At 40.6% G+C, this 19,681-nt stretch overlaps 1 protein-coding gene across 1 annotated transcript in view; it reads left to right on the top strand.

Moving 5' to 3' along the window:
* The window catches only part of RLF (rearranged L-myc fusion), a 46,364-nt gene extending 34,412 nt beyond the window's left edge, over nt 1-11,952 (top strand). Inside the window, exons 7-8 of the mRNA XM_026863361.1 lie at nt 4,236-4,377; nt 6,799-11,952. Of these exons, the coding sequence (XP_026719162.1) occupies nt 4,236-4,377; nt 6,799-11,538 (4,882 nt within the window). The 3' untranslated portion in view covers nt 11,539-11,952. The remainder of the gene's footprint in view (nt 1-4,235; nt 4,378-6,798) is intronic.
* The last annotated feature ends 7,729 nt before the right edge of the window (nt 11,953-19,681 follow it).

The following is a 19,681-nucleotide window of genomic DNA, read 5'->3' as shown; positions in this document are numbered from 1 at the left end:
AGTTCACTTTCTGATGGACTTGTGAAACTAGTGTAATACTTCTTGACTATCAGATTACTTTCTCACTTTGAGGCGGTACCTTTAAGTCTATTTTAAAAATACTGTTGCTTGAAAATAAGGATACCTTACTGGTCTAATGCTGAACTGTTGTTTGGAGGAGCCTATTTTATTGACCTGCACTTACTTACTTTGTGGCAGATGCAGGTCTAGTGATTATTTAGCCACAAGGTGGATGAATTCAAGTGGCTGATAATGACATAAAACTTTTAATTTGTAGAATTACTTTTGTTAGATCAGCCAGTTGAACTGATGAGGTGTGAGATTGCACATTACAGATGTAGTGGATATTATGGCTCGCAAAAAGGAAGAGGCCTCTGCTCAATACAAACTGTGGTGATCACTGAAATCATTGCAGAGCTGATTTGAATCAGTCCCCTGGGAAAGAGATAAGGTAATGTTGCTTTCTCTGTATCAGTAAATTGAGTTCAGTTAAAAGCATGACAAATGTCAGAGCTGGCTGGAAGGCCAGGCAACATTGAGATGGACTTGCTGAAATATGCATATTTAGCCTAATCCTACAGCTAAAACTGATGTGGAAGAATCATGTGCTGGAGGTTGCTTGCTAGCCATTATATATAGGCTTAAGTACAGCATAAACATACACTTAAAATACTTAGTAAAATTGAATACATCAACTGAGACACACTCCTTTCTGTGACCAACTGCTGGTTTTAAGGGGCAGCAGTTGCTTAATTCACTTCAGAGAAGGTCCTGTCTGGTTCAAAAAGACAGGATTGTGTTTGAAAGTTGATTTTATTCTGCAATGCTTGATCTACTGATGATATGGACTCTATGTACAATTTTTCTAGCAATGTCATTAACACATTTTGGATTTTGATTGTCAATAACAAAATGTAACTTTTTAAGTGTATTTTAATCGTAAGCCCGCATAATTATGTTGCAAGTCAATAAATTATTTACATTTTAATAAATTTTTATAGTATACTTCTAATGAGCTATGTAATTTGATAGAGCAGAACTGAGTGGTGACTAAAACATTTACTAAAGATCTTTAAGAGAAGAGCAGGGAGTGAGACAACCAGAGACCCTCTGGTACAGTGTTGTTTGCAGGTCAGCTTCCCTTTTGTGCTGTAATGGATTTGGTCCAAAGACAAGCCCTAGCGTATGTACTTCAAAGTGTTCTGCTTATCTGTAGGATGCTTAAAAAAATCGTTTCCTGCAGATTTTTCTGGATCATGTCCTTGATTTTTAGAGTAGCAATACATTGATGAAACATTTTCTGCTAGCCCCTGGCTGGCCTTTAACAGTCACTGTAAGCAAGCAGTGTTTTCCAGTGCAGTCCTGCTTGCTGCCAGCCAACCATTCCTATTATTCTGCTCTGTATCTTGCTTTATGCAGTGTCAGAGTGAGGCTGTGTAAGTGATCCAGACTGAAAGTATTCTAGTTTAGACAAAGAAAACAAACCTTTTAACAGCTGTGAACAGCAGGTGAAAGTGAGGATGCTTTTGAGGCCCTATTAGCCTGGACAAGTGGCTTACATGAAGATGGAACTGTAGTGCCATACTCATACTTGAGCCAGTCCTAACAATTTTTTGCTGCCAAAAAGCAGAAGATAAATTCCAGCCATATTGTAGTGCACAAGTCTGCCTTGTCTGTTGTTCTGGCTCTGAGCCCAGCTACCTGCAGTGAGCACATTCAGTCTAACCCAGCCAACACTGTATAGCTTTCTACAGATTAATGCTTGATTAGTTTACCATGTGGTCAGACAAGTTCCAGCGAAGAAGTGCAACGCTGGTGCTTCTGGAAGTTGTAAGCTCTTACAGCTGAACAGATTTAACATCACTCTCAGTCTAGAAAGGGAAAAATCTACCTCCCTTCCCTCCTGTCTTTATTAGCATATCAGGTACATGCCTGATGGCAGAGGGCTAATTCTTCAACCCAGCACAAACCTGTTGTTATTATTACTGCCTATTTGGAGAGGTTATGCTGTTTCATTAGTTTAGCTCAGCTCATCCTGTAGCCTCAAGTCTGTGCCTCCAAGAGAAGATTAGTAAACTATATATATATGAGCTAGTGCTCTTGGTGTGAAGCTGCATTTCACAGCTGAAGATGAAAGCAAACTTAGGGTTTTATTTTTATTCCTAGCTAAAATTGGAAGATTTTGCAATGATTGTTTCTGGTAATCATAAGATAATGTGTAATGAGGTATTTGTTGTGTTTGGAGCTTGATCTAAGAAGTAGTGCTGCTCTGGGCAGTAGTTCTGAGCTAGCAGACAGTCTTAGTCTCTCCAAGGAGTCAGGCAGTCTACCAGTCCATAAAATAATGTAATCTTTAGCATTAACACAAGTGATATTAAGTATGAATTGTGGCTAGGCACGACTTAAAAAACTACTTTCCAGTGTGATACACCAGTAAGATTTTTTTTGTGTTTGTTTTTTACTTCTAAGCATTACTTGGTATCTGTCTGTCTGGAGTTCTTTATGTGCTCTGCAGTGCCTCACATCCATTTTAAAATGGAAAATTGCCCAGGTACTGTGAGTTGTCCTTTCTTGCCTTTCACCATCATTGAGGACCCCTTCTAACAACATACTTTAACTTTGCAGAAAGAAGGGCTGGGATGAGAGAGAACAGGGCAAACACTAAAAGCTTTTTGCTCTGCCAAAAACTCTTAAGGAATAAGGGGTTATCCAGAGCAAAGCTTTTATATGACTATTCTTCCAACTGTCAACTATGTAAATGTACTGAATGACACAAAATGACTGATGCCTTGATAAACTATTTTTCAAATTTGTTTTGTTTCTGTTGTGATGCTGAGTTAATTTTTGTAATACCATATATATATATATATATATATATCCTATGCTTCCTTGCATAAGCTTCCCTTCATACAGTTCTTCCATGTTAGTTATCCTGACGTTCAATTAAATTTTACATTTTGTCAGCTTTTTTGGAACTAAAGGTCAGTAGAAAACGTTGCTGATATTCTGAGTGTATACCTTCTTATTTTTCTCTCTACTTCTGTTTTATGATTTAAAATTAAAACACCTTGAATTATACTGCTTGTACATTACTTTCTTGTAGGCCTAGCTAGCTTTTCAGCTCTCTCTTCCTAACTATGAAAGACTGTTAATTGAATTTCTAGGCCTTTAAACAAAACAAGCAAAAAAAACCCAAACAAACCTCCCCCCAAAAATGTTACCAGGAAATAATTGTCCATTTTTGTGCAATAAATGTATCCCAGGTCAGATCCATAACAAGGCCTCATTCTCTTTCACTTGGCTTAGGGTTCAAGAGTAGGATTGCAGTAATTCAGTGGAAAAACCTTGCCAATATTCAGTGTGAAGTTTGCTTAGGTGTGTTTTGGTTGATTTTTGGTTTTAGAGGCTATGATTGACCTTGCATCTGGAAACCAATATGTGAAATTTGATGCACAGGGTGCTTAAGTTAGCAAAGGCGAAGTTTGTTCTACTAAAGGAACAGAAGAACAACTTTTTTCAAGTGACATAAAAAATACATATCCTGTCACTGCTGCTTTTCTGTTTCTGTGGCACTCATGGCAAAGCAATGCAAAGTGACAGATTGCATCATTCAGTGCCTGTGTTGCCTTGGTTATAATAAATTGCTTAACAGAACGGCTCTGCTCAAATGGTACAAGCAGTAAAGCACACAACTGTGCAAAGACAGTAGACAAAGCCCTCACCCTACGCACCCCTCATGTAACACTTCACAAAGTGTGTTCTGTTACAGGTATCTTGAAGTGCTGAGTGGCAGTTACACCATTTGAATGCAGGTAGCAGCATCTAAGCTACTGTGCCAGTGGGAGAGAGATGGCTGCTTTCCATTACGATACATCTCATCTATTTTGAATTTCTGTATGAAAAGTTAAGCCTCTGCATGTGTGGTGTTTTTTCCTTGTCTAGAAAGGAAGTTTATGCAGCTATAGATGCCCTCTTTAAGTGAGAGAAATCCTATTACCAGTGTCTTTCCCCATTAAATAACAGGAGATACACTGTGTTTTGGTCTGATGCTTTTTTAGGAATAAGGCACAGTAGCACTTCTCTTCAGAAACTCTTGGAGGTGGACACCTGATTGAAGTGTGTGCTGTTTCTTAATAACACTTAAATTGTGGTGTCAACTCTGAACTCAGGTATGTAGACTCTGGACATTGTGTATATCTGCAGTGTTCTTATATTCTGCTTTCAACTCTTTGCAGGGAACTGACGCTTTTCTGGAGCAAACTGCAGAGAAGAATAGATCCTTCCTTAGATTCCTTTTTGGAGAGATGTCGTCAGTTTGGCATCATTGCCAAGACACTACAGCATTTATTTTTCTTGATAAGAGTCATACAATCTGAAGTAAGTAAGCTGCAGTCCAGAGTCTTTGGACATAGCTAGAACTGTTTACATGAATTTATGCTTTTGTTAATTCTACTGAACTGGTATGAAATACAGCTTGTTTCATTATTCATACTTTCTGATTAGGTGCCTAATAACTTGCTAATAAAAATCTCTATAAAATGCCTGCCATCATAATTTTGTGTCAGCTTGACACATTAAAGTGACCTTCAGTCAATGTGAAATGGTTTGTTTGTTACTCTGAAAATACAGTATGACAGTGTTTTGAAAACAAAGCATAGCTGTGTTTTCATCTGGTGCCTGTTTAGCAGTGAGAAACAGCAGCAATTTTCTGCTGCATCTCTAAAGAATGTAAACTTGGCTGAAATGTCTCATGTTTTTGTAATCTGAGAAAATACATTTTCCTCAATGTATGATACAATCACATCTGGACTTCTACATTCTATTATGGTGTCTATCTTTAGAAAGTTGTAGAAAGGTCCAAGAGATGATTAACAGTAATTCTTATAAATTTATAATCTCTGTTTGGGGAGTAATGGAAAGTCTTTAAATGATCCATCTACCCAGGAGGTAAATCCAGCATGCTCTTCATAAGCCAAGCAGAAGGGATAGCTGTGCTTCATCTGGGTACTTGCTCAATAGGATGTCTCTGTATTCCTTTGACAACTACTCTGACACTTGGAATTGGTTAGACTGAAATTTGCTGTCTGGTCACTATATGAGAGTAGATTTGTAGAGGCCAATTATGAATGAAAATTAATCAGGTGCCCTTTCATGGAGGAAAATAAGATAGCTGATAATATCAGGGTTTTAACTGTTTTAGTAATAGTAATACACAGATCACAAGCCTTAAATTAGCTATGGGATTTTCTCTTAGGACTGTTGCCATTTCGAAAAGATTTCAGATATTTCTCCCTGGAAAAACAGCATAGTTTTGCACATGTAGAGCAGAGTTTGCCACATGAACTTGTTTTATGAATGTTTCAGTTAACAGTACCCTCCCAAATTTGCTCATCTTCTTGCATTCTTATATGGACATGAGTCAATTCAGAGTTAAGGCATCAAATGGATTATGGATAAAACAGTTGAGGGGTCTTTTCTCAATTAAATTTCTCTCCAGCTTCACATTTGTTTGCCTTGGAGTCTTTCACTGACTGGAGTTAATTCTGGGAACCACTTGAGTTATCAAGTGTGACTTAAGAGCAAATATCAGCCTTGTTTTAGAATCAAAGTAGGGATCAGAAAAGGCTACATGATTGTCCTTTTTGACAGATCATAGAGGAGAGTCCAGAACTCATATTTGGCAGAGGTGAATTCTGGTAGTGATTGCACAGAGAAATGTTTGATCCTTGTTTCTCTAAAGTTAGCCTGTTTCTACTTTTAAAACATGCGTGAATGTGTGCTTTATATATAAAAGCATAATGCATTGTTAATTATATACCAGTTCTTTCTGTGTTTCCATATTAAAATTTCTTCTGGGGAAATAGCATTTTTTTATTGCTATCTAGCAAATTAACACTGTTATTGAATTAAAGTAGTATTGCATGACTTCCAATAGGCGGTACACAGTGAGCATAAGAGCTTGCCAATTCGTTTAACTTGTTCTTAGTTATTTTGGATTTTACCATCTGAGGTGGTGTGTATGTGGTTGTATTAGCCACATTTCATGTCTGTGCTACTCATAAATATCTTAACTGTTACTTCTCTGTACTAATGACTGAATAGTTACTTCATGCATTCAGATTCTTTATGATGAAAAGTATGCTTTTAGAACACGGTAACTTTCAATTTTGTCCATGTAGAATTTGGAATGTATAATTCATTTTTTTAAAATAGGCATGTAAATATTTGTAGGTATCTTCCTGATACTATTGAGCAGCACCTCAAAGTTACATAGATTCCTCAGAAAATGTTTGGAAGTGAAATGCCAGTTATCTTCATCACGAATAATTTTTGCTACTCTACTGCTTATGTTGCTGAAGGTTATTTTGGTTTAGGTTATTTAATTTCCTTATTCAGGGTACTCCATGTTCTGAATTAATATCCTATGTGGATGATGTGTGAGAAATATATATGGAAGTTTTACACCATTTTCTTTTACACATCTGACTTAGTTACCATCTAGTGCCTCAACTAGTTCATGTGACTCCTCCCCAGAGTGCACTAAATGTGCAGTGGCTCCCCTCACTTGAGAAGTAGAAGAGGTTCCTCACATAAAGTAAGCTACAGCTTTTTAGAATATGGTCAGTGACTCGGGCACTTAACACTCAGAAGCCTGAAAATGTTCTGAATGGGCTGTAGTCTATGAGATGTTCTCATTGCATGTTTTCTTAGAGAACAGTTCTAGAGTGAGTATATGTATGAAAGAAAAGAAAAATTTGTTTTGTAGCTGTTTGTTTATGTTTGGTTTTTTTTAAACAGGCAGAAGAAGCAGGACTTGCTGTATCTGTTTTGTTATGTGTGAGAGCCCTTCAGATCAGATCAAACGGAAGCGATGAAATGAAGACATCAGTATGTAAAACAATTGCATGCCTTTTACCAGAAGACCTTGAAGTTAGAAGAGCTTGTCAGCTCACAGAATTTTTACTTGAGCCAACTTTGAGTGGATTTAATGTGTTGGAAGAGCTCTATATGCAACCAGATCAAAAATTTGATGAAGAAAATGCACTGGTTCCAAATTCACTCCGCTGTGAGCTGCTGTTAGCTTTAAAAGCATATTGGCCATTTGATCCTGAATTTTGGGACTGGAAGACTTTAAAGCGACATTGCCTTAAACTGTTAGGGAAAGTAGCTTCTGATTCTGAGGATGATGCAAGTTGTAATATGTCAATCAATGAAACTGACATGTTAGAAACATTCTTTAGTGACTATGATGAGACTAAAGAACATAAATATTATGATGGAAAAGACATAGTGAGCCACCCTAAAGAAAAAGCAAGAGTTAAAAAACCAATTGGTTCTTCAGAAAGATACCAGAGATGGCTACAATACAAATTCTTTTGTGTGCTCTGCAAAAGGGAGTGTATAGAGGCTAGAATACTGCATCATTCTAAAATGCATATGGAAGATGGTGTTTATACGTGTCCAGTGTGTACCAGAAAGTTCAAGAGAAAGGAAATTTTTGTACCACATGTAATGGAGCATGTTAAAATGCCACCTAGTAGAACACACAGACCTAAAAAGAAAATAATACTGAAAAAAGAGAGGTCACCACAAAAGACAACAGCTTCCAGCAGCCCACCCCCAGTGTTTCAGGAAAAGCCACATCAGCCACAGCTGCCTGAAAGCTTTGAAAATGACACACATGAATATGTGACATTCAGCCAACTGGAAAACTGCCAGCTACAAGACAGAGACATCTATCCATGTCCTGGAACAGATTGCTCTAGAGTCTTTAAACAGTTTAAATACTTAAGTGTACATCTGAAAGCTGAACATCAAAACAACGATGAGAATGCAAAACACTACTTGGACATGAAAAACAGGAGGGAGAAGTGTGCTTTCTGTCGCCGACACTTCATGACATCCTTTCACTTGCGGGAGCACGAGCGTGTGCACTGTGGACCTCAGCCCTATATGTGTGTGTCGATGGATTGCTATGCCAGATTTGGGTCAGTTAATGAGCTTCTCAATCATAAACAAACACATGATGATCTTCGCTATAAGTGTGAGCTAAATGGCTGTAATATTGTGTTCAGTGACTTAGGGCAACTTTACCATCATGAGGCACAGCACTTCAGAGATGCGTCGTACACCTGCAACTTCTTTGGCTGCAAAAAATTTTATTATTCAAAAACTGAATTTCAGAATCACCTTGCAGTGCATAATATTGAAGTGTCAAATGGGGAAGTGAAGCAAACAGTAAAACTTGAAGAGTCGGTTTCAAAAGACAAATGCAGTTATCTTCCCAAGTCCCAACTGCGTGAACAATCTGAAAATTCCAATTTGAATAACTTGGATCCCTCAGGCTCTCAGGGAATTCCACAGATTAAGGAAGAAGCTCTCTCTGACAGCGAAGACCTAGACAGTGAAAGTAATTGCAGTCTTCATGGTGGGGACCACAGCACAGATGCTGCAGTAAATCAAGGCCAGGTGTCCCCTCTGCTGATTGAAGCAATGGCTCACAGTCAGTCCATTCCAGGCTTTCGCATGTCCCAGGAAGGAGTCTTCCATCCAGCAGATGTGAAACAACAGTGTTCCAATGTGGCAGTTTGCTTTGATGAAAAAAAGCTTTCCTGTGGTTTCGAAGGCTGCTGTTCCACACACAAAAATTCCAGAAGTATGCAAAAACACCTTCGCAGGGCCCATCCATATAGCTTTAAAGGTAGAAAAAATATGGAGATGAAAACTAAAGACTTTCTCGATCTGTTGAATGATGCTCAGGGCAGTAAATCCCCCACAGATGTTAGTACAGAGTTAGGTCATAATTCAGATACAAATGCTGACTCTCCAGAAAGCTTGTATTGCACTGTAGATGCTAAAGGAAGCAATGGCCTGAAGGAAGAAACCTGTCCTTCCTCCCCAGAAACATCTTTTCATGATAGTTCTAGAGAATCAAATATTGAAGATAATATGTTGGAACTAATGTTAGGCTTGAAACATCTAAGCTTAAAAAATTCTAACGTTCAGAATTCTTCAAGACACAAGCCTTTTTTGGGCTCTTTACAGTCCTATTCATCTAGGGATGCCAAGTGCTCTGAGTCAGGAGATGAAACTACCTCAAAATTTCAGCTTCAAGAGCAAGATAATTTACCCAGCCAGTACCTTACTCAGCTGGCAGCTAAACCATTTTTCTGTGAATGTCAAGGATGTACATGTGAGTTTGTGACCAGAGAAGCTCTCCTAATGCATTATGTGAAAAAGCATAACTATTCAAAGGAAATGGTTCTTCAGTTAAATATGTTCCAGCATCGGTACTCACCATTTAAGTGTCATATTTGCCAAAGATCATTTACAAGAAAAACACACCTTAGAATTCACTATAGAAACAAACATCAAATTGGCTGTGAGAGGGTAGCTCACAAGGTATGTTCTAATGAAAAATTTGATCATGTAGGTTTATGTACAGATGACATGCATAAAAATAGCGCTGTTCCAACACCTGTCTGTGCAACCAACGTTGAATTCAGTGAACATTCAGACCACTCTGAACAGCTGTGTCATCCTAAAAAGGAGGACTGTAGTTCCGAGACAGATTTGGAGTCCAGTGAAGAGACAGACAATAATGTAACAGGAAAAACATCTAACATAGCTTCTCTGGACAGTCATAGGGAAGAACTGGAAGCAAGACAGGGAAGAGGAAGCAAAAGAACAGTTGCGAAAGGAAACTTATGTTATATATTGCATAAGTACCACAAACCATTTCACTGTATACATAAAAGTTGCAACTCAGCATTTACCAACCAGAAAGGTTTGATTCGCCATTATAGAACTGTTCACCAGTATAATAAGGAACAGCTCTGCTTAGAAAAAGACAAGGCAAGAACAAAAAGGGAACTTGTCAAATGTAAAAAAATATTTGCATGCACATACAAGGAGTGTGGTAAGCGTTTTCTATGTTCTAAAGCTCTTGCTAAGCATTGTAGTGACTTCCACAATGAACACTTAGATGATCAAAAACTGCTTTCTGAAGCTGAATCTGCAAGATTTGCTTGTAACCAAGCCCAGTGCCCTGCTGTGTTTTATACCTTTAATAAGCTTAAACAGCACCTAATAGAAGAACATGCCAATGAAGAAAAATTAAACAAAGATTTTGAAATCCATTGTGACCTTAATGGCTGTGATCGAATTTTCACAAATTACAGTCACTACTCTCAACATGTTTATTTCCGACATAGTGAATATTATGATAGTCTCTTTGGAAATCAGAAAGAGGAGGAAGATAATCAAGATAAAAATAAAAATGAACAAAGTTATGTGAAAGACAGTGTTGACATTAGCAAGCAGAATGGGAAGCAGTCAAAAGAAAAACCTAAACGAATTAGCAGGAGTAGAGAAAAACATTTGCTGAATTTCAAAACAAAAGAGGAAGCCCTACAAATGTGCAAAGAGAAGTCTAACCAGACCCAGTACCCTTGCATGGTTCAGGGGTGTTTGTCTGTTGTCAAACTGGAAAGCAGCATAGTGAGGCACTATAAGCGCACCCATCAGATGACCAGTATGTACATAGAGCAGCGGCTGCAGAAACTTGTCGTTTGTGTTAAATGTGGCATAATGATTGAAAAACAGTCCTGCTCCGACACAGCTACAGACTTGAATAAAAAAGGTGTAAAAGTTAAAGAGGATAAATCAACTAATCCTGAGTCTGTGCAGGAAAGTGAAAAACCTCTTGTTCCAAATACTGACTGTGATGCTCAAGATGTAAGCAATGAAGACCAAAAAAGATGCCCATCGAGTAGTGTGAGTTTTGATGCCAGTGCCTTTATGTATTCAGGCACTTTAAAATATAACCACAGTTCAAAGAACACCTGTTTTGAAGAGCATAGCATCAGGGAGACAGTTACGTGTAAAACTGAAGATTTTTCTGAAAATAGTGAAAGAGAGAATAGCTCTTATTTCTCTAGTTTACAATTAGAGTTGCCAAGAGAGAAAGATCCAGAAGGATGTCAACATAGTGCAGTTAATCAAAATGCAAAAAGAAACGTACTTTGTGCTACGAAAGACAAATTTCAGAAGCCTCCAGTGTCAAAACCATTTGATTTGAAGACATATAAACCAATGGGATTTGAGTCTTCATTTTTAAAATTTATTCAGGAAAGTGAGGGGAAAGATGATGATGACGATGATGATTTTGATGAAGTAGTAGAATGGGAATCTCCTGAGCAGTTGCCGGTAGATGAAACTGTGCAAAAAGAGGGAGACAGTCAAGGGGATGCACCAGTAAACAACTTTGTAAATGACAAAAATGTAATCATAACCCAAAATAATCATGGGCAGCTAACAGAAATCCAGCCCTTGTTGTCAGAATCGTCATCTGCCCCTTCTTTAGAAAATTTGAGGGCAATCTTGGACAAGGCACTGACAGACTGTGGAGACCTTGCCTTAAAACAGCTTCATTACTTAAGACCAGTAGTTGTTCTTGAAAGATCCAAGTTTTCCACACCTCTCATAGACTTATTTCCGACAAAAAAGGCAGATGAGCTTTGTGTAGGAAGTACGTAAGTAGTTTTGCTTAGAGCAGATTGCCTCCACTACTGCTATATGGGGAGAACTTCAGATTAGAACAGTAATTGTTACAGTACACACTGTTTAGGTTAGTTTAGACTGTTTAATTCCATGAATGTATAATAACTGTCAAAAGTATTGGCCAAGTTAATTTAGCTCCCCATTTTTTTTCAATGGACTATGCTGATTTTGGTGCTATTTAACACATCAGAATTCTGGGGGCTTCCTCTTGAAGGGTAAATGTGCATGATTGTATATGGAACAAGTACTAGGGTACCAGGGTTTGGGGGGCGATGGAGTTATTACTTGACTTGAATGTGCACCCTAGGGTGCTTTGTGTAACATATTGTACACTACAGCATCTTATATTTTTTGAGTTATGAGTTTCAATAAATTACAGTTTTTCACCCATTTGTTTACTGTACAGTAAATCTTTAATGTGGTTTACTTGTAATTGAATTTGTGACCATTCTGAGTGCATTGGACAATGTTGCTTAAGTTTTATGCATATGTAGATAATTTATCAGACTGATGAAACAGTATAGATACAGAAAAGTAAAGTATTACGTTTTATTTTCTAATATTCTCTGTGCTTTTTTCAGACTTGAAAGAATTATAATTAGTACAGGCAGAAAACGACACTTAGATGAAAATGTCCTAGTTACCTTTCCCTTTAAAGGAAGAAGGTGCTTCTGAGAGTGTGTGGTACAGCATAAGTGTTGAAGAGCATTGCCAGACTTCCAAGAGAGTCGTGTCGCATGAAAGTATCAGTGTACATTTTGGGTTCCATGGTTAGCTTTTTTTGAGAATGAGTAAAACCTAGCTGGAAGATTCATCAGAAGAGGAATCCAATATTTTAATATCTGTTTCTTGTTCTTCTGTGTCTGACTTCTTGCCATACTTCTGGATACATCATGAGGCCCAGAATCTGTTTCCTCTGTGAGTGGCATTTCCCAGTCTCTGTGAGGATGCTTATGAGCAAGCAGCAGTCACAGCTGCTTATTGATTGAGGACTTGAGCTTTGTTGGGATGTTTTGGGTCTTTTACTGTGATCTGAAAAGTAGCAGTTGAAAGGAAATGTAGAAAAGTTGGGGAAATGTTTAAAACAGACCATGAATATTGGCTGGGTGTAGGATTGAAGAAGTCTTTAAAAATCTGTCTGGAGAACTGTGTTATAACCAAAACTAGGCAGAAGTGGCATCGTCATACTACACTTACAAACATTATTTGGGCATCCTTAGAATAAAAGTTAAATTAATAGTTGTACACTGAGCAGGAGTTGCATATCCTTCCCTGTCATTTCCTTTCTCTAAACTATAAGCTGCTTTTGATGAAAGGAATATGGTGCATGGATATTCTCATTAGCTTTTAAAAATGGAAGCAAGGGTCGAGGGGTTAAATACTGCAACAGGGTCAGACACCTGAAGTAGCCAAAGAGTTATCCAAAGTGCTTTTTGTCTCTTTTTTTAGGAAAAAAAAAAAAAAAGTCTTAATGTTGTTTGCATCATGTTCAAACATACTTACATCTTCAGGATCTCAAAACAAGATTAACTTGCTAATTTAATAAACATGATGACTGCTTCAGGGTAATGTACCTCGAGAGATACCGGCACACTACTGGGTTTTTTTTGAGTATCCCACAAAGCAATCTGTCCCCTCCCATTCCTAGAGAAAGACGACTGGTCAACATGAATATTAAATTCATTGAGGTTTTGAGTCTTCAGTTTTGGGTCAAGCAGCTGTATTTTCACTAAATAACCAGAGTTTCAAATATGACAGTATTAAACAATTCAAACATTTAAAATACTTACTTTGAATGAGAGAACTTAGATGAGAATGCAGGAATGAAATGAGACAGAAAATATGTATGTATGTCACAGACCAGAGAGGGAGTGAGACAAAGGCAGTGTGCAAGCTTTTGCTTTGTCTGGTCCTAATCTTTTAAAAAGGAGTTTTGATGTCATTGATTGCTTCCGACAACTTAGAATGCTGTGAGTAGTCAGGAAAACGGAAAAGATTAAATGCACAACTGATGTTTCATGTGGTGATAAATTAGCTGAGTCATAAGAGACCAGTAAGGACTTTCTACATGGGGAATAGCAAAGAAATAGATTCCACCAAAGCAAGTGTCTACAGACTTAAAAGGTAGGAGACAGTTCTGCGACGACTCCTTAGGCTAGCTGTGTCCTCTCTGAAGGTAACGGAATGGTACGTTCCCAAGAGAATCACATCGTAACCTGATGCTGACTGCCACTCCCATCCATGAGCACATGCTGGTGGACCTTACCCTGTGCGAGGACCTGAAGGTCTCGAGTGACCTGGGGACAGCTCTGTTTTCATAAGAATTTTGACAGGTAGTACTACATGTTTATACCAGTCAGAAACCAGAAGAAAATTTAAAAATTAAAAATGGGATTTATTTCCAAGGTGCTGCTTTATGATGTAGATGCAGCTTTTGGTAAATGGGGTATTTAAGGCAGTATGTTGCAAGTAACATAATCTTAGGGGTTTTTTTACAGTAGTTGTGGAGTAGTTACAATGTCTTTGCACACCTGAAGGCATTTTCATTTCCATTGGGGTAGTTGACAGTTGCTTAGCTGACAGGTGGAAATTTAACTGGGCTAACAGTTGAGTGTAATCTTTCTACCTACATACACAAGAAGACTTTTCTGAGAAGATTGCATTATTCTTGTAGACTTCATTCATACATCATTCACTAGATGTTCCTCTAATGAAGAGGTCCTTGCAGGATAGAGATATTGCTGGTTTTAGAAATGGTACAGCTGGCACAGCTTCACTTGCAGATCTGAGCTGCTCCTCCCCTTGCCAATGCTGTATTTTGCCCACACTGTAACCTGAAGCTGGGTAACATTTCACTTTAACTCCCAGACCAGTTTCCTTCTTTTTACACTTGACTAATCAAGTTTAATTGTACTTAAACATTCTTAAAGTTGTTTTCTTTTCTGTTGTTGCTCAATAGGAAGCTATGATCACAGATTCACAGTGAGCAACCTCATGGAGTTTGTGATTTAATTAGTTTTATAATTAGAAATATTTTGGGACCACAGAAGTTGTCCAGAAATAAGGAACAAAGGAGTTTCCACCTGGCATGGGTGAAGCTTTTCTGTGTAAAAAATAAAAACTTTACAAGATTTGTGTCTAGGACTGCTGGGTAAATTGCCCCATAAATGAAGGCTAGTGTCTTGTCTTCTCCAGTGTCACTCACAGTGCATCTGCCTGTTCTGATATGAGCACAGGACTGGGTTCACTTAACAATTCACTGCCAAAAGCAGCAATTCAAAATGAAGGTTGTTTTGAGGTACCATGTGACCAACAAACAAAATACAGTGTGGTGCAGCTCTCCCTTTCAAGCACAGCTTCCACCTTCCTTCTGTCAATCCCAAATTAGGGGTCATTTTAAAACCATGACTTTGAGTTTGCATTTCTTGGTTACTGTTCATATGAGCTCTGCTGCAAACTTGCCACCAGAGAGCTCTACAAAATTACCTTTATGCAATCCTACTGTGTTTAAGCATGTATTAAAGTTCTTCAGTGCTCAGAGAAGAGGGGAGACTTAAATGAACCCACCTTGCCTTTGTCTGGCCCTGTCACATGTTAAACCTGTTCTCCCCTCAAGTTTACAGCTGGTGCCTTTGAGCCCTTCTGCTCTCCTGACTCCTCACAGCAGTATTGCCCCATTTTTTTTTCCCTATGCCCATGTGCATTTGGATGGGGTGAGGGTGGGATAGGAGAGCTGTTGCTCTTCCTTGAAAATGTCTTTCAGATTTATGATTATAGGGCAGGAAGTAGGTAGGGGATTAGTGAGGATGCAGTGCGGTGCCTCGGCGGGGGTGGGGATCTGGCCTGGCCAGCTTCAGTGAATTGCTGGAGCTTCCTCTAGGAAAGGAGAACAGTGAGAGCCAGTGACAGCTCCCCAAGGGGAGCACTGACTGCCTTGTCCTCTGTGGCAGGTACAGTATTTCTTCTGGGAGGACATAGCAGCTTACAGTTTTTTCTTTTATTTGATAGGTCATTCTGCTCAATAGTCACAAATGGTCACCCACAGAAAATGAGAAGATTAAGTTGGCATTATTTTATTAGAAATCAATGAATAAAAATCCACAGACAAGTTCTGTTATACTTTAGACTGGTAGAAATAAGATGAATGACGGATACTAAAATGTTATCTTAAGAATTAGCTAGAAAGAGCATTCATGAACACTCCTTAATGCATCTCTGTCAAGTTAACAGAGCTGTGCTTGGCATGGGGTGTGTGTCCCTGGTACTGCTGTGGCAAGCTCTGCAGATCTCAGCAGCACCTGTGGTGTCTTCACTTAACATTACAGATGCCAATATGAAGAGAGTGTTTTGGCTCTATATAAATACCTGTTTCCTTGTAGGTCTCTGTAACTTTATATTTCCCAAAACATCTTTGGTTTATTCTGGTTCAGAAAAGTGACAGCTTACCTTCAGCATGAACTGGGTTAGATATAAGAAAGGCTTGAAGTATTCTAACACTGAGTTCTTCAGTCCTTACTACAAAACCACGTAAATGTGTGGGGCACAGGAAGGGAGATGGGGAGAGCAGGGGGTTGGTGTTCGGCGATGGTAGTGCTGATACAAGGCAGCTTCAAATGCTCAGAGGTGAGGCAGTAAATGTCTCATCTCTGTTCCCAGCTGTGATCTGCTGCTTCCTTTGTGCCAGCTCTGGCACTTCTGTGAATTTCTTTAGCTCTTTGAAATGTTAGAAAACAAACCAAGCAAAAATAGCATGCAGTTAAGTACCTTTCTACCATCACAGTGCAAGGAAATAGGGCTGCAACTCAAAGATAGAAGTTACCAATGCCGTTGGGGCTACAGTTAATGTGATTTGTATCCAGCCCACTGATGCCCTTGCTGGGCCTGCTCTTGACTTGAAATATCATGGCATCTCGATTTCCCGAACTCCATATCCCAGTCCTCTAAGCAGGCTTCCCCTCTTCTATACTCTGGTGTCTCTACTTCTGTTTTTGTCCTGTGCTGTAATTCACCTTGTCTTCCTTCACTAGAGTAAACTCAGGCTTCATCTCCTTATCCATAAGTGCAGGTCCTGCCCTTCACTTACTCGGTGGGAATGGAATCACCAAAAAATAGCAGCTCGTACTCTCCAGACTCACAGCCTTATTGATGAGAACACACCTGGCTGTGTTCTGCGATGGTCCCCTCTACCCCCAGTTTCTTTCACTATAAGCTGTCAAGGTCTTTCACAGGGGTAAATTACTGTTGTGTACCAAGTTAATTGCTGTCTCTAGGGGTGGTCTGTAGCAGCTGCTTATCTCAGTGGCAGATCTTGGTGGCTTGGCCAGAAGGGGCAAATTACCTTTTTTTAAAAAGAAAACTCACAGATTTATAGTTCTAGGAGCAGCAAAACTAGGCAAAGATGAAAATGTGCAGCTATTGTACACCTCTTGTCTGTGATGAGCACAAGCTGTTGCGCAAGTGTCAGCACTGCCCGGGAGTCTCAGGAGCACCGCAGAGCAAGTGTTGCCCAACAGTGCAGACAGGGTGGGTTTTCTCTGAGCCCTGTGCATCTCCTTCTAAAGGGAGGGTGTTGTCTGGAGCACATACAGCATCTCGGCTGTCCCCAAGGGTATAATGATCCTGCTTTTCCCCAGGCTCTTCATTTCCTCTGGGCTGCTGAGGTTATACCAGGTCACCTGCTGGATCATTGGGACTGTGAGAAAACCTGATTAATTAACCTGATCAATACCTGTGCCCCGATGCTAGGCCCAGAAGTGCCATTCCAACGATGCTTTCCTTGATGGTCTGGTTAACACTATACTGATGGATTTCAAGCTGATGCAAAGGGAGCAAGGCACTCTTTCTCTATGGAGTTCACTTGCCAGACCTCTGAGAATGGGCTCCCCATGGTCACAGAATCATTTAGGTTGGAAGAGGCCTGTTGAGATCATCCCCTCGCCCCTACCTGCTGCTCAAGCAGGGTCAGCCAAAGCAGGTTGCCCAGGACCCGTCCAGATTGCTCCTGAATATCTCCAGAGATGGAATATCTCTGCAACCTCTCTGGACAACCTCCCCCAGTGTTTGACCACTGTCACAGTAAAAAAAAAAGTGTTTTCTTGTGTTCAGATGGAATTTAACGGTTTTTAATTTGTGCCTATTGCCTCTTGTCCTGCGAGTGCCAGGGCACTACTGAGAAGAATCTGTCTCCCTCATCTTCATTCTCTCCCATTAGACATTTATACACAGTGATAAGGTCCCCCTGAGCCTTCTCCAGGCTGGACAGTCTCAGCTCTCTTAGCCTTTCTTCATATGAAAGATGTTCCAGTCCCTTCATCATCTTCATGGCCCTTCACTGGACTCACTCCAGTAACTCCATCCCCCTCATACTGGGGAGACCAGCCCAAGAGGGCCACTCCAGGTGTGGCCCCACCAGAGGAGAAGGAAAGGATCACCTCCCTCGACCTGCTGTCAACAGAGACACCACCACCACCCCCCCTCCCTGTAGAAGTAACTCCCTCTTGCTGTGGCTGAGCTCAGGATCCCTCCCATGTACATGTACTAACAACTCTCCAGACATCATTGGGCTGACATCAAATTTTATATCACTTTCTAGAGCACACTTGGTCCAAAACTCACTACTTTCTGGGTCAAGTACTGCAGCCCGTAATGTGCTGCTTCTGTTGTGCAGGGGTGAGGTCTGCACTGTCTTTCTGCCCAAGCCGGAGCACCCCTGCACCCTACAGAACTGATACCCAGTATTGCTCCTGAGCACATACTACAAGATCCCTGCGAAGGCTATCTCAGCGACCTCACTCTGTGCTAGGCAGCAGGAGCCCTCCTGACCAGACCGAGGTGGTCCCAGGTTGGAGCATCCTAGACAGCTGATTCACAACTCGCTCCATGTAGTACACAGTGCCAGTCTGTTCTTTGCCTTGTAACAAGGACATTTGATAGGGAGGAATGACAGCTACTCCATGGAGAAACTGCAGTTTGGCTTTGATCTCCACTACACAAGGTTCCTACAGGCACTACATGCTGCTAGAAAGTGCTCAGGTGAGCTCAAAAGTGTACTGACCTACCTGTCAGGTTCACTCAGGAGCTGGATCACGTTTGCCCTTGCCCAGCCACTTCTCTGCCTCTTCTGGAGAGAGGTGATGTGGTTGGTGCCCCACGAGCTGGGCCTGTTGGTGTACACTGCCAGTGTTCTCTTGGTGATTCAGGATGCGTGGGGAGGCCCACAAAAAAAAATCTTAGTGTCCTCCTCTGCACTGGTCAAGCTGTGTCCTCGCAAGCTTTTTCCTGCCCGTACTGCACATCACTGCCTGGGCCCCAGCCTACTGCTGTGTCTGAGGACCTATGGGATCCCCTTTTGCTGAGTCAAACTGGGGGCTGGGGTGCCAGAATGACTGCACAGATGGGATAGGTCTTTCCCTTGTGAGGCATCACTGTTCATCTGGTCTTGTTCATGCTCTGCCCCTTAACATCATTTGCCCCAGCCTAGCAGCCACCTGGCTGGCCTCCAGAAGAAATATTTGTGGTGATCACAGCTACAGCTGGGTTTCTCTGCGGGCCTTGAGTCTTGCTCTGGAGATCATGGCTTGCTCTGGACCACAGCTCAGTGTTAATGAAAATTTCCAACTGGACTGTGCCAGCTGAGATCAGGATGCAATATGTGGAATTATAAGGGTAGTTATTTATCCAGGCTCATGAGGTGACCCAGCCAAAGCAGGGCACCCTGCATGTGGTTTTACACAGGGTTCTTACACCCTTCAAATGTTCAGGTACAACACGATTTGACTAGTCACTAACAGCAACAGCACCAGTTACTAATCACAGTAAAACTCTGCAAAGCAACTGTATTTCTGCAGCATTCTTGCTGCTCGTCTACTGATCGAGAGGTCCCTGCAGACAGGCCTGACTTCTCTCCAGACTGGGATGCTGCGCCAGACGGTGCTGGAAAGCCCTCAGGGGCTGTCCGGGGTTTTCCTCTATGTTTCACAGACAGCGCTAGGCCTCCAAGAAGCAAGGTCCTTATTTCTAGGGCTGGGCTCTCCTTCAGTTCGTTTTACTAAGCATGAGCAGAGGCTCCAGTGAACTTCCACCCCCTCGCCCCGCGCAGTGAGTTCCGCGCCTGTTCGGC

This window comes from Athene cunicularia, assembly GCF_003259725.1.
Source record: "Athene cunicularia isolate RWA chromosome 23 unlocalized genomic scaffold, athCun1 chr23_part1, whole genome shotgun sequence".
Taxonomy (NCBI): Eukaryota; Metazoa; Chordata; class Aves; order Strigiformes; family Strigidae; genus Athene; species Athene cunicularia.
This window is presented reverse-complemented; position numbering and strand designations above follow the sequence as displayed.